The sequence below is a fragment of the Balaenoptera borealis genome (genome assembly GCF_965194805.1).
Source record: "Balaenoptera borealis genome assembly, chromosome: 16".
NCBI classification, from domain to species: domain Eukaryota; kingdom Metazoa; phylum Chordata; class Mammalia; order Artiodactyla; family Balaenopteridae; genus Balaenoptera; species Balaenoptera borealis.
In genome coordinates, this window is record NC_138872.1 from 88,912,766 (window position 1) to 88,926,125 (window position 13,360).

The following is a 13,360-nucleotide window of genomic DNA, read 5'->3' on the forward strand; positions in this document are numbered from 1 at the left end:
AAACAAGCAATTTTGCAAATGTTTATGGACTGTTAATTTGGCCAAACGCAGAAGCAAATCCAGGTAACAGACTGTCCTTCCTGGGTTCCTCTTGAAGTCAGGCCTGTGGGCCTCACACCAGGCTGACCCCCGTGGTGGGGGGCGAGGGCAGTGCTGACTCCCGCCTGACTAGGGGGGGCGGAAGGTTAGTCTGCTCAGGGGTCCACACCCTCGAATTCCCAGATTCGGGTCCCTGGCACTTGCTCAGGGGTCGAACGCTAGTGGACGCAGTGAGTGGGTGGAGGGGCCCGGAGTGTGATTACCTCTGACCTCCTGGCCAGAGGGTGTTACCTCCTTCTCAGCCAGGCATCCTGGGCACTTGGAGTGGGGAGGGGGGGCCCAGGACCTGCCCCCCTGAACCTCAGTTTCCCCATCTGTGAAATAGGGCTGTGTGTCTGCCTGTCGCTGCTCACAGGGCTGCTGGAGCTGGCAGGACAAGGCCACTCGTGTTTACATAGAGGCTTGGCAGTCGAGGGCTCTGGAGAGGGGAGCCACCCCTGTGGGGATGAGGGGAGGCCGCCGGCGGGGGCATCCACCCCCCCTCGGTTGTCATTACCCTGTCCTCCCCTCAGCCCTGCAGCACCCAGCTTGGGTGCAGGCCCCTCGCTCGGCCGGCTGCTCTGAACAGGGACACCCGCGGTCCGTGGGCGGGATGCCACACAGCGGCAGCTCGCACGCGTCTCCCACACGCAGCCCCCCGACTTTGCTAATGGAAACCTGGTGATCCATGACGCGTGTGGCAGACATCTGCTTGGGGTAATGTGCTGGTGATGTACGTATCGGTGATCAATCAGCGGATTTGCAAGAGAGGCATAAAGTGTTTAATTATAATTGCGTTGGGCAGGTGTGGCTGGTGGAGGCGACATTTGAATAGGTCAGGCCAGCCCTCGCCCCGCTGTGTTGTTGGGGATTAAATGCCATTCACTCTGAGGGCTGGGAGGCTTTCTGAAGTCGCAAGGTGTCACACGCTGGCAAATTGAAAATGTCCCTTTGCTTCTAAAAACATGATTGATATCCTTTGCAAAACAAATGCTACACCTCACAGTACACAGATCTCGCGGCCCGGTGCCGCCCCGTGGCTGCGGCCGCCAAGGGCCTTTGCCTTTGCCCAGGAACGTGTGCAGGGAGGCCTATCCGAGGCCTCCTCCCACTCCAAGGCTGGTGCCTCCAGATTGTCTGCTCAGGGCAAAGCGTCTTCCCATCTCAATGAGGCTTGATCACCAGAACGAAACTCAGGAAGAGAACTCGAAAGATAAAATGAAACGTTATTTGCTCAGTTGGTAGCAGAAAAATATATCTTCAGATACTCTATATGCCGTATACTTGTGTATAGAACCACCTGTATCCTGTCACCACCTGAATTATACCTGGTATAATTTAAAATGATGCTTTTGGCACAACTGACAAGGGGGTATAAGTAAGAGGAAGGAGACAGACATAACACATGCCCACGAGGCACACGCATGCACACACGTGCATGTGACCACGGCACGGAAGAAGCCGTATGTTAGCAGCCTGACCCCGGAGTCACACGCCTGCGTCCTGGACCTGGGCCTGCTGTGCTGCAGGTCCCCGACTTGTAAATGGGATGAGGGGAACAGGGCTGGGGTGCTGGCCAGCGGACAGTTGGCACTGGGGGCTCAGCACCGTGCCTGGCCAGCCCTGAGAGCCCACAGACACTGGCTGCTTCCCCAGCAAAGAGTGCTGGCGTGGGTGTTTGCGAAGGCACGGTGATCTCCGTGTTACAGACCCTGGTCCTCTCCTATTGACAGAGGCTGCCTTTGGCGGCCTGGCCAGGCCGAGAGGACGCTGGCGGAGCGAGTGGGCACATCACCGCCAGTGCCCCTTTCTGGAGTCAGGGCTCGGCACCTCACATGAGTTACCCCCCTCTTCTCAAACCAGTGAAAGGAACACGTGGGGTTTCTATTTACAGGGCGGGTGAAGGAAGGAATACTGTGATTTAATGAAATGCCCAGCCTTCTGAATCAGACGCGAAGCCGACTGTAAGCGTGTATTTTGCGTGATTCAGCCTGTCTAGGCTGCTGCCTGCCTTCATCTACCCCCAGCCCCAGTTCCTCCGAGTCCGATAAAGCAAGACTGTAGTTCCCAGTCGAGACAGCCGGCCTCCTTGGGTGTGTTTTTGCCGTTTACAAAATTAGCCAATCATTGTCACCTAGTGAATCAGATTAGGTGTAATCCATACTAATGTTCAAATTAAGTCAGGGAAAGCAATTAACTCTGCAAAAAAGGGCTGGTGAAAAATGATAAGGTTGGTCAAATAGTTTCAGTGTGCATAATTGTGTTTTTTAAATGCCCATCTTTACACAGTAATTAAATCATTTACATTTCAAATGGATGCACCCACCTCCAATGCTTGTAACTGTGCACTCCCTAACCATACACCTCACAGTGCAGCGGGAATTTACCAGCCGTCTGCCTCGGAATGTCTGCTTTCTCGGGAAACCAGCTGGATGGACTGTGCCAGAATAGGGCTTACTCCCTGCTCAGAAGAATCAAGAAAAGTGTGCTTTGCCCCCATGCTGTCCCAAATTTGGACCTCCCTCCCTTCCCCCTCCCACCCTTCCTTCCTTCCTTCTTTCGTTTATAAAAAGTACACAGAAGTTTTAAAACAATCATCAAATATTCTGCCCACAACACGAGATGCATTTGTCACTTCCAATCACATTACCCATAACAGGGACACAGTCAGAAACCTTGGGCCACATTCACGGGATTGATTAATAGCTGACTCGACCGTCTGCACTTTATTATTATTGCTTTCAGCTCTAAAGGAAGATGCCCACCAGCTTCACTGACTGGACACTTAGCTCACCGGCAGCTTCGTGCGCATCCGTCTATGAAGCAAACGCTCCAACGTTACCTTGACTCTAAGTGAATGTGACCCTGAACCCACGTTCTTAGTCCTCAAGCAGGATCACCCGGCGAGTCTAGAGCAAACCCTTAAGTCGTCAAACGGGAACCCGATGGGTTTCATCTGAAGGGATAAAGCCACAAAATGGAAATGAGTGCCTTTCATCAGATCACCGTCTTTCCCTCCAACCTAGGCTGGTTTCGGCGTTCAGCCTGAGTCTGTGGAAGTCTGTGGGATGTGGCAGAAGCTCATTTCTCCACTTGAGGTGGGCCCGAACCACCCAGAAGACCCCAGACTGATCGGCTGCCAGCCCCGGAGGAGGAGCAGCCTCAGCCCCTCTCACATCGTCCAAAGGTGAAGGTTCATTTGCTGGGCCTGCAGCCGGGGGTATCTGCCCGCCTGCGCGTAGGTCGACCTGAGCCCGGGAAAGGGGTCGGGGGCGGAGAGGATGTAGTCGATGCTGAACTTGATGTCCCTGTGTGCCTCCCTCCCCAGGGCGGCGGGGCTGGCTGGGGTTGGGGCCTCGCGGTGGGGGACGGGGTTCCCCCTCGCAGTGGCCGGCTCAGGGGGACCCCGGGGCGCTTCCGCGTCTGCCGCGCGCGTCCCCCTCGCCTCCTCGCGCTTGGGGCCGCGCCGCCGCCGCCGCCGCCGGTAGTTGCCGTTCTCGAAAAGGTCCAGTAGCGACTCGCAGCCGCCGGCGAAGGTCCAGTAGTTGCCTTTGCCCTTCTCGTGTCCATGGGTCCGCGGCACCTGTGCGAGCGAGGGGCTCAGCGCCCGGCTGGCTCCCAGGTGCGACCCGCCCGCCGCGCGCGCTCACTCGGGGCCACTTAGGGTGAGCCCTGGGCAGCCCTGGAACGACGCGCCCCGGCCTGGGGTTGGGGGCGTCGCCTGGTGAGCCGGCGGAGGCAGCCCAGTTTGCTAGGAATGAACTTTCCAGCCACCGCCGCTGCGAAGTACACCCCCGCTCCCCCCGCTAATCAGGGCTGGCCTGGGACCCTCAGGGGCCACTCGGGGGCGGGGAAGGGGAAGGGGCTCACCTTGACGAAGCAGCTGTTGAGGGACAGGTTGTGGCGGATGGAGTTCTGCCAGGCGCGCTGGTTGGCGCGGTAATAGGGGAACTTGCGCATGATGAAGTCGTAGATGCCCGACAGGGTCACCTTGCCCGTCGGGCTCTGCTGAATGGCCATGGCGATCAGCGCAATGTAGCTGCAAACAGGGGCGCTCAGGCCAGGCGGGCGCCGGAGGCGGGACCCCGGAGCGCGTCTGGAGTCTCCCCGCCTGCCCTTCCCGGCCGGACCCGCTCTGCTCTGACTTCCCGCAGGGCGCCGAGAACTCCCAGCGCCGCTCTGCGCAGACCCCAGAAGCTCTCCCTCACACCTGGGGGTTCCCCGGGGAGGGTGGAGAACCTTCTCGGCTACCTCCAAACGTGCGGACGAGAAGAGACCCCTCCCTCATCCCAGGCGGGTCTTGGCCCCCTCGCGGAGGAAGGCCGCTGTCCCCTGCGGCCCCGCCCCGGCTCCGCGGTCACCTGTATGCCGGCCGCGTGAGCCGCTTCTCCTCGTCCGAGCTGCCCGCGGGGTAGTCGTCGGCGTCGTAATTGAAGCAATTGTAGGGATACTGCGAGCTGTCAAACATCGTGGTGCGCCAGGCGCCTGCGGGGCCGCCGCTGCCGCCGCCTCCTCCGCGCCGCCCGCCGGCGCTCCAGGTCTGCGCGGAGGTTCTCCCTGGCGCGGCGCAGCAGCGTCTGAACTGCCGGCTGCTCTCCTCCTGAGCTGGGAACCCAGGTTTCTGGGGTTCCCCCGCCCGCCCCCACCCCGTCCTCTCGCATCCAATCCCGGAGCAGGGGAGGCCCCAGTCACCGGTAGAGCGGCCGAGGGGAGCGGAGCGGGCTCGCGGTGGGCCTCTGACCGGCGGCAGGAGGAGGGAGCCGTGCGCTGGGTGGACCGACGGGCGGGGCGCCCACCGCCACCGCTCCGGCCTGATGCGCCTCGCGCTTCCCGCGCCGGCCCCAGGCTTCAGGGCAGAGCTCGCTGGGTCCCCCAAGCCTGGACCCACCCTGAGACATGTAGGTTCTTCCCTGGCTCCTGGCTCCCCAGAGTGGGCTCCTGAGCTGCCAGGATCCAGGCCACAGAGAGGGCGGGGGCTATCGCCCCCTCCCCACCAGGCTCTGCACCTCCGGCCTGCAGCCCCAGAGCAGCAGTGGTCCAGGGTGTGTCCTGCCTGGACACTGGGTCAGAGCCGGGCCAGAGACACAGGGTCCAGCACATCCTCCAGCGCCCTGTGTCCCCGATGCACTGTCTCTCACTGTCCCTCGTCCAGGGGCCCGGTGCGGGGCTCTGAGCCCGGTGGCCACCTGCTCTGTATCCGGCTCCCGTGGCCTGGGGTGAAGAGCTTGCACCTCTCAGCCAAGCCACTGTTTCACTGGTCCCTTCTCGGGGGGATTGGGCCACGGGTGGGGGCATGTGGGAGAGAAGACAGGGGTAGGACGCTTTAGGAAGAAGAAGTGAGGTGGGATCTTAAGGGGTCCCCTTTGTTTCAAGTTGGACGTGCCACCCAAAGGCATTTCCATGAATAATCCACAGAATTCCGGCCATGAGCCTTGTCTGTGAGTCTGCCCAAGGCCAGGACACCTGGATAGTCTTCCAGAAGATTTTACCTTCCAAGCTGCACCTGTAGCTCTGAAATGACCTGTGCTCAGTCCAGCCCATTGGCCCAGGAGGGCCTGCTGCTGCCCACCTTGCTGAAGAAGAGTGGTGGGCCTGCTGGGGTGGGGCGCGTCCAGGTCCTGGGGCCCCCGGGGCAGCTATGCCAGCGCCCTTCCCGCTTTGGCTCCTGTTCGGGTGGGATCTGAGGTGCACTCGGGCTCAGATGCATTCATTGGCTCCACAACTTCCTCTCTACCAGGTGTCATAATTTAAAATGCTGGAACGTGAGAACAGAAACCGGTACAGCCCTCGGGAAAACATTTTGGTTGTTTCTTTAAAAACTAAACTTGCAACTACCACGCGCCCCGGCAGCTGCACTCTTGGGCGTTTATTCCAAGTGAAGACTTAACTTCACACAAGCACTTGTGACACGTGTTCATAGTGGCTTTATTCCTCTTTTCCCCAAACTGGAATCAGCCCAGATGTCCTTCAACAGGGAAGCACTGGACAAGCTGGGGTCCAGCCACATCAGGGGCACCACCAGCAGCGCAGAGGGACCAGCGGCTGATACAACTGACCTGGGTGAAGCTCTGACAGAGGCAGGTCTGCACAGTGAAAATAGCAGGACTCCTACCCTCACAGCAGTAAAACCAGAAATCTGCACAATCACGACTCTTCTTGAACCTGTCAGAGAACTAAGGTTTCAGGGCAACAACTCAAGCCCCGGGGGACAGGCCCATCAGAGGAGAGCGGGGCTGAAGGCCCACTTGCCTGCAGCAGGCGGGCGGACAGGATGGTGAGTTGCTGAAGCCACGCGAGTGCTGGCGGGAGAGCCCAGAGCCCTGACAGGACAGGTGAAAGCACGCCCTGCTCTCTCGTGGACCGGATCTCTCAGGGACTTCACCGGATGCACGGGAGGAAGAGAGGGAGCAGGGGACCGTCTGGAAAGGTCTCCTGTGCGCCAGGCCTGGGGGGGTGGAATCGCACAGCTCCCTCCCGGAACAAAACAGAATCTGCCCAGGGAAGGTGACAGCCAGCTGTTGCCCCGTCCCAGAGGTGCTGCAGGTCCTGAGACAGGGAGGAGCTTCTGAAGCATTAAAGAGGGGACGGTGGAGGAAACAGCTCCATTTGTTTACTAGTTTAATTGAATAGAAAATGAAGGCTGGCTGGTTAGAAAACCTCCCAAACGTGTTTTGGTTTCCTAGGCTTCTGAAACGTGCTTGACTTACTTCTGAAAATAACATTAATTTGGGGCCCGGCAGTGAGAAGGAAGGCTTCTCTGGTCTTTAAGCCAAAAATTCCCTCCAAATACCACTAATACTGGCAGCACCAGCTGCAGTCACAGGCCAGCAGTGTTCTAAGATTCTTTATGCTTTTTACGCTCACTCACTTCTCAGGACAATCCTGTGAGTCAGGCCTTTTGTTTAGTCCCCTTTACTGGGACGGAGAGGGCAAACGGCTCGCACGAAATCACAGCACTCGTGTGGGGTGGAGCAGGATTTGAACCCAGGCCCTTCAGGAAAGGACGTGACAGCAGTTCCAGGGGTTGGGAGGCGGCCTGCGGGAGCTTGCACGCCTGTCCACCGGGAGGCCTATACGAAGATGTGGGAGACCAGCCGGAGGGGGCTGCAGCCTGTCTTTGGGAACAGTCCTGGACCCCAGCAGCCCTCACCCAGCATGTCTAATGCAGAAACGTCACAAACGGTACAAGAGGAGGGTGTGGGGGGGAAGACGGGACTCACGTGATTGCTATAGCGTCTTAGAAGTTACTCATACGCTTTTGTGTTTCGTAGTTAAAAGCTGTGTTTGCTACAGACAGTTTATAAAGTAGAGAAAGGTGAAAAAATAAAAATCCTCACACATGGCAGCTCTCCCCCTTCACAATAGGTCCAGAGAGAGGGGCAGGAGCCCGGGGTGCCCTGTAGCCCAGCTTTGGCCGTGACCTGCTACCACTCACATATCCTATTGGCCTCAAAGACAATTTGGGCACCTGGCGGCGGGGGCTCACCCGGCGTGAATATCAGGAGGTGTGGACCCCTGGGGGCCTGCTTGGGGGCTGCTACCACACACGGGGAATTGGGAACCCTCGACCCCAACGGCGGGGACTGCGTGCGGTCTGCAGAGGATCAGGAAGGCTGGAACGATGGGCCGGGCCAGGCTGGATGCAGGGCCGGGAGGGCTGTGCCCCTGTGGAAGCTGACCATTTCAGTGTCAGGAGAGCAGGCCAGGGCGGAGGGGGCTGAACCAGGCAGAGCTGCTGGCCTGTATGTGCTGGAGCTGTGCTCCTTTTGTCCTCACGTGGCTCCCAGTCTAGTGGGAAGTGGACACTGGCCAGATGACCTCAGAAACACATGATCTGATGGGGGGGGGCGTCCATGGGAGAACGCACTGAGGTCACCCAGGCTAAAGGCTAGGAAACCTTCCAGGATGAGACGTTTGAGCAGCATTTGGAATAAGAATTAATGAAATAAGGGTGGGGCGGGGGCAGACAGCTCCAGGGTGGAAGGCTGTGCTAAGACCCAGGGGCACCATGGAGATGGTGCTTCTAGAAGCTTCTGGAAGGCCAGAGCACTTCAACCCTCCAGATGAATTCCATATTCTTCTTCTTCTTTGGTGTTGGAAGTATGTATCAGTGTACAGAACTTGTATTCAACACTCACTGAAGAATGACCCACTGACTCTATAGGTATTTTTCGGCCCAGGCACTGTGCTAGGTCCTGGACAACAGGGGACCAAGGTCGACAGCCCCCTCACCTGGGCTCCGGGCCTGGCCTGGGGGGCTGGTGGGGCCACCCTGAGCCCCTGGACACTGAAAGGACAGGCTGGCCTGGTGGGGGCCTGGGGAGCCGCTGGTAGGGCTTGCTGATGGTCTGGCTGGCTGAGGGACCCATGTGCCAGGCAGCTGAGGGTCTTTATACCCCCTCTGCTTCTGAGGTGTTGGATTCTGATCCTGAGGACCTAGGGGACTTCTGAGGCCAGACTCTGGTCATCTCTGCCCTGGGGAGGCTGGTCTTGCTTTTCTCAGGTTCTCCTCTAGATGGTGCAAGGGGACCGGACATGGGCTGTGTCCCCAGCGCAGGCCTCCCAGGCGCCCCCAGGACGGCAGTGACCACAGGAATGCATCCAGCTGAGTGTAGCTGGGGTGCCGCGACCTGCAGCAGGGACGGGACAGGGCACAGGCCTTGGGCAGGGCTGGCTGCCTGGAGCCGCCGCAGAAGCCTAGCGGGGCCGCCCTGGGCCTGGTGTGCACCCCACAGACCCCGCACTGCAGCCGGCCCCGAGGCCCCTCATCCGGTGTCCTCTCCCCGCTTATCCCATCACAGCCGAGAGGCCAGGAGCTGCCCCTCCCCTTGGGGACGGGATGGACACTGTCCCAGGCCCGGGCCAGCCCACACCCCAGCTCCCGAAAGCCAGCTCCAAGAAGAGTAAGAAAGACCCCTCTGTGCAGGTGGGGACCCCGCCCACAGGGGCTTTGGAACTCTGCTCTCCTGATGAAGGTGAGGTTCATTCAAGCCCCCTCTGGTCCCCCAGGCCAAGGCTTCTGAGGCGTCTCTGCTCACCTGCTTCTGTCATGGTCCCTTTGGGTGGGGGGGACATTGACTCGAGGGAGAGCTTCCCGTGAGGGCTGAGCAGGACCTCCGGAGGGTGGCCTGGGGGCCACTGCGTCCGGCCTCCCGGGAAGCCTGCACCTCTGGGCATGGTCTTTGGGGGACTGGCTCCAGGAATGTGCACATTTGACTTGCTCCCAGGTGGGAGGCACCGGGGAGGGCCAGGGCCCATGAGGGCCCTCTGCCAGCCCCCTCCTCGGGCCTCCCTGCCCTTCATCCGTCTCAGGCTTGTGGGTGGGGCCTGGCAGTGAGGGTGAGCCCACCACCTGCACCCCTGGAGCCCCACTGACACTCTCCGTCCCTCGGGCCCACGGGGCAGGGGTCCTGCACGCGTCCGCAGCTATATACTGATTTATTTAGTCATTTACTTGTTTTAATTCAGGAAGTGGTCTCTGCCCTCAGAGGGGTTGCCTCCTGCCTCTTGATTCTCCACAACCAGGCCCCAGGCCGACTGAAGGAGGGTTTTTGTTTTGATTTCCCCCCAGCTGGTTTTTTTAATTATGTTTGAATTCTTAACCCTTTCTCCTCAGCCCTGTGGCAGGTGCTGTCCTACTGTGGGCCAAGCAGGCTGCCTAACTCTTGTGGGGAAGCAGACTTTCACCTAGAGGAATTTAACCGAAAACCTTTTCTTTCATCTTGTTCCGGCCTTCCTCCAGCACCCTCGCCACCTCAGCCCCTCCCTCTGCAGGTCTGGGTCCCAAACACCACATGCTCCCGCGTTAATTCAGGAAAGTCCCTTTACCTGTCTGGGCCTCGGTCTAGATGGTGAAAATGGGCAGAATGGAATTCAGATTTTACCTGCACGGCTGTCGTGAGCAGCACACGGGACAAGGCAGGAGGAGGGCCCTGGGCTGGCGGCGTGCTGGTCTCGCCGGGCTCACAGCTCAGGCCCTGCCCCTATCTCTCCTCCCATCCAGCAGCTTTACCTGCTGTTTGAATTCGTATCAAAGTAATAGATAAACACAGTTTTAAAAGTCAAATAACACTACAGATCAGATCATGGACAAGAGCAGACCCCTGCCCACCTCACCCCTGTTCTCGAAGCAAAGACCCAGAGAAATCACTTTCTGTAAGTCTCCCTGGGGGTGTTGTTCTTTGTCTCGTTTGTGCATTACCTCCATGCTTCTAAATGACAGGCTTTTCATTTTTAAGTTTTACAAAATACCTACCAACTTCCTACCTGAGAGAGGACCAGCCCCTCCCAATTCAGTTGCATCACATTTTCCTTTTGGGGAAACAGTGCTGATTGCTGACAGGGCCATGTCTGTGAACCTCAACATGGCCGAGCCAGACCGTCCTCGACTGTGTTTCCTTCCTTGTGTGACTGTCTCCCGGAAGTAACCTGTTCTCCCAGCTGCCGTTCTAGGCCTGCCCTCACCCTGACGAGGCCACAGCCTTTTCCCACAGAAGGACTGGGTCCTTGCTGTTCCCATTTTCCTGGGGACTGTACTCCGAGCCCTGTTTGGTAACTTTCATCATCATGCCGGGGTCCCATCCCCCGTCCCGTTTTCCTTTTTCTTGACTTCTTCCTGGTCCCACACCCCCCGGCAGCGTCCTTGGGGCCTCGAGGTGTGTGTGCACAGTCTGTTTGCTGCATGTCTGTCTCTCCCAGCCTCACCTCCCGGCTTCCCACTGGCGTCTCGGCCGCTGCCCCAGCTCTGGAGCCTCTGAGAGCACTGCTTGCTGTGTGCTAAGGGGACGAGACCCTGTGCTGCCCGAGAGGTGTCAGTCAGCCTCCTCCGAAGCTCCTCCCAGCAAGGCCTCGACTCCTGTGTCTGGCTTTGCATCACCCAATTGTAGCAAGAATCCTGTTAACTCAGTTGGACGAGAGACCCCTGGCCCGCCATCATCGAGAATCCTGGTTTAGCCAGAACCCCTGATGCAGTGATTTCCCATCCCCCACCTCCCCTGCTCCTTGGCTGTCAATCCCTACCTTCCAGGCTGCATTGGGAATTGAGCCAGTTCTGCACCGAGGCCTTTGTTTGTCCCCGCTGCAATGCTGCTGAACGGACCTGTCTCCATGGCTTTAACTGCTGTCCAGCTCTGGGCCCCTTGGGCAGCTCTGCAGAGCTCGGAACCTCCTTTGTGACACTGCTTGGCCTTTGAGGGGGAGCAGATGTCACCTAACGTGTGCCTCTCTGGCGTAACGATTATTTTGAGCTGATTATTTTGAGAAACAATGGCGCAGAAATTGCCCTTTTGGGAGGGACGTTCGCATGGTTAAGGAAATCTCCCTCTGTGAGTGTCTCTCTCTCTGTACCTGAACAGGGGTGACTCTGGATCAGGAGAAGCACAGATTTAAATCCACGTAACCACCACACCCTCATTTCTGTTCTTCTTCGTCACCCCCATAACTGGCTTCCCCCACACCCTTCTTCTTTTGTCTTTAGCTCAGGGAATTCTGACGGTCTGAGAAGCTGTGTGTCAGCAATGGGGGACAAAGACCACATGTGTATTTCTGATCATGCCCTGGGTGCCGTACCAGGACACCACAGACGGCACAGCTGAAACACAGACTCTTCTCTCTGTTCTGGGGTTGTTTCTGGTGAGGCCTCTCTCCCGGCTTGCAGGCGGCCGTGTCCTCCCCGCATCCCCACATGGCCTCCCCTCCTGTGCGCGTGGGGAGATCTGTGGGGTGGCAGGTGAGGGAACCTCTAGTAAAAGGCACAGGGGCTGTGATTTCTCTGCTCCATGAACCGAGGTTCACGTGAGTCCTCGCCGTCCGGCAGGCTCCCTCCAGGGTTGGGCCCCGCCCACACGCCCCAGCCTTCGGGCTGGGAGGCGGCCAGTGTCCCCTCCCTCCAGCAGGGCGTTGGGGGACTGGCTCTCTCAGGCCACCTTTGGCTCAGCCCCTCCCTCGCCGTCCCCGTGGCCAGTGCAGCCACCACTGTCCTGGCTCCTGCTGGGTAAACACGGTGCCCACGTGATGCCAGGCCTGTAGAGACTCTGGGGCCCACGTGTGACTTCAGGGATCTCCACTCAGCTCCCTGGCAGCAGCTGCACCAAGAGCGGGCCAGGCTGTCCCCGCCACCCCAGGCCCCTCCTTCCAGCCTGGACACTGGGCCACACCTGGTTCGAGGACTCACTCTTTTGGAGGGTGGGTGGGCAGGCAGCTGAGCACCACGGAGTGAGGGACCCAGACCCCAGCGAGGCCCCAGCACACACTTGCTGAATCTTTATTGCACTTTTACCACATTGCAAACTATTCCACGAAAATGCCGTGAAAGTAACCAGCTGCCTGGCCACGTGACCGTGTCACACACGTGCACAGGCTTCCGAAGCAAGTCAGAAGGTGCTGTGAAGACAGCCTGGGCAGCCAGGAAATGGGTCCTTCACGTCGCCCAACGCCTACGTGGTGTTCATCGGTCGACGTGAGTCCGTGACAGCCTCAGGAGCCTCCTGCAGCCCCAGACAACTCTCAGCCCCGGGGAGCGAGGAGAGTTTTTACTGTACGTTCGGTCCAGAGTGGGAGCCCTTCGCAGGAGCACCTGGCCCTGCTGGGCGGCCCTCCGTGGGATTTGCTGGGTGGTCGGGGTCTGCAGAGATGTCTCTATTTATGTACATTTACACCAGGTATAAATACAAAATAGTAAATAAAGACTTCCTTTCCATACGAAAGGGTGGTGGCCCACCGCCAGGCCGCCGCTGTCCACGGGGGCAGCGTGCTCCCGCCGGCCCGCCCTGGTCTGCAAAGTGAGGGGCACGCGTCCCCGGGCAGCCCGTCCGCTCCTGCGTTGGCCCGTGTGCCCGGCAGCTGGCCTGGCCACGGCTCGCGGTCACTACCTCCTGGCAGAGGCTCTGTGCTCGGGGCTTAGGTCGTCCTCCACGACGCTGTGCAGGCCGTCCTTCTCCACGCAGTCCCTGACCGCCTGCAGCACGACGCGCAGCCGCCGGTCCAGAGCCTCCAGGTGTGGCTGGTACAGGACGGGGGCCACGCGGTCCCCGCGCAGGGACTCGGCCATCAGCAGACTCAGCTTGTGCTCCTCCTTAGCCAGGAGCTGCAGCCGCAGGTACGTGGACCTCCTGATCCTGCAGGGAGAACGACGTCAGGCCGGCACTGGGAGGAGGAGCCTGGCCGTCAGCTGCAGCTGCCCCGAGCAGGGGCGCCGGCTCGGCCCCTGGCCCACTCCAGCCCCGGCCTCTCAGAAGCACGCGGTGAGGGTCCTGCCTCCAAGAGGGGCCCGTGTGGGCCCAGC

At 59.3% G+C, this 13,360-nt stretch overlaps 2 protein-coding genes across 2 annotated transcripts in view; both read right to left on the bottom strand.

The window, feature by feature from the left end:
* Positions 1-704: 704 nt before the first annotated feature.
* On the bottom strand, positions 705-4,186 carry FOXL3 (forkhead box L3). Its single transcript, XM_082358709.1, has 2 exons — positions 3,949-4,186; positions 705-3,661 (listed from the first exon to the last, which is right to left on the bottom strand). Exons 1-2 carry the CDS (start codon positions 4,096-4,098, stop codon positions 3,251-3,253), a joined length of 561 nt encoding a protein of 186 aa, XP_082214835.1. The 5' UTR covers positions 4,099-4,186; the 3' UTR covers positions 705-3,250.
* An 8,140-nt stretch (positions 4,187-12,326) lies between these two features.
* Positions 12,327-13,360, bottom strand: part of FAM20C (FAM20C golgi associated secretory pathway kinase) — a 38,604-nt gene continuing 37,570 nt past the window's right edge. The window contains exon 10 of the mRNA XM_082360345.1: positions 12,327-13,193. Coding sequence (XP_082216471.1) covers positions 12,944-13,193 — 250 coding nt within the window. The 3' untranslated portion in view covers positions 12,327-12,943. The remainder of the gene's footprint in view (positions 13,194-13,360) is intronic.

Excerpts from the sequence above, each read along its gene's own strand:
- FOXL3 (XM_082358709.1), bottom strand. The coding sequence starts at position 4,098 with ATGGCCATTCAGCAGAGCCCGACGGGCAAGGTGACCCTGTCGGGCATC. Across the intron at positions 3,662-3,948 it reads TCAACAGCTGCTTCGTCAAG|GTGCCGCGGACCCATGGACA; the intron begins GTGAGCCCCTTC and ends TCGCTCGCACAG.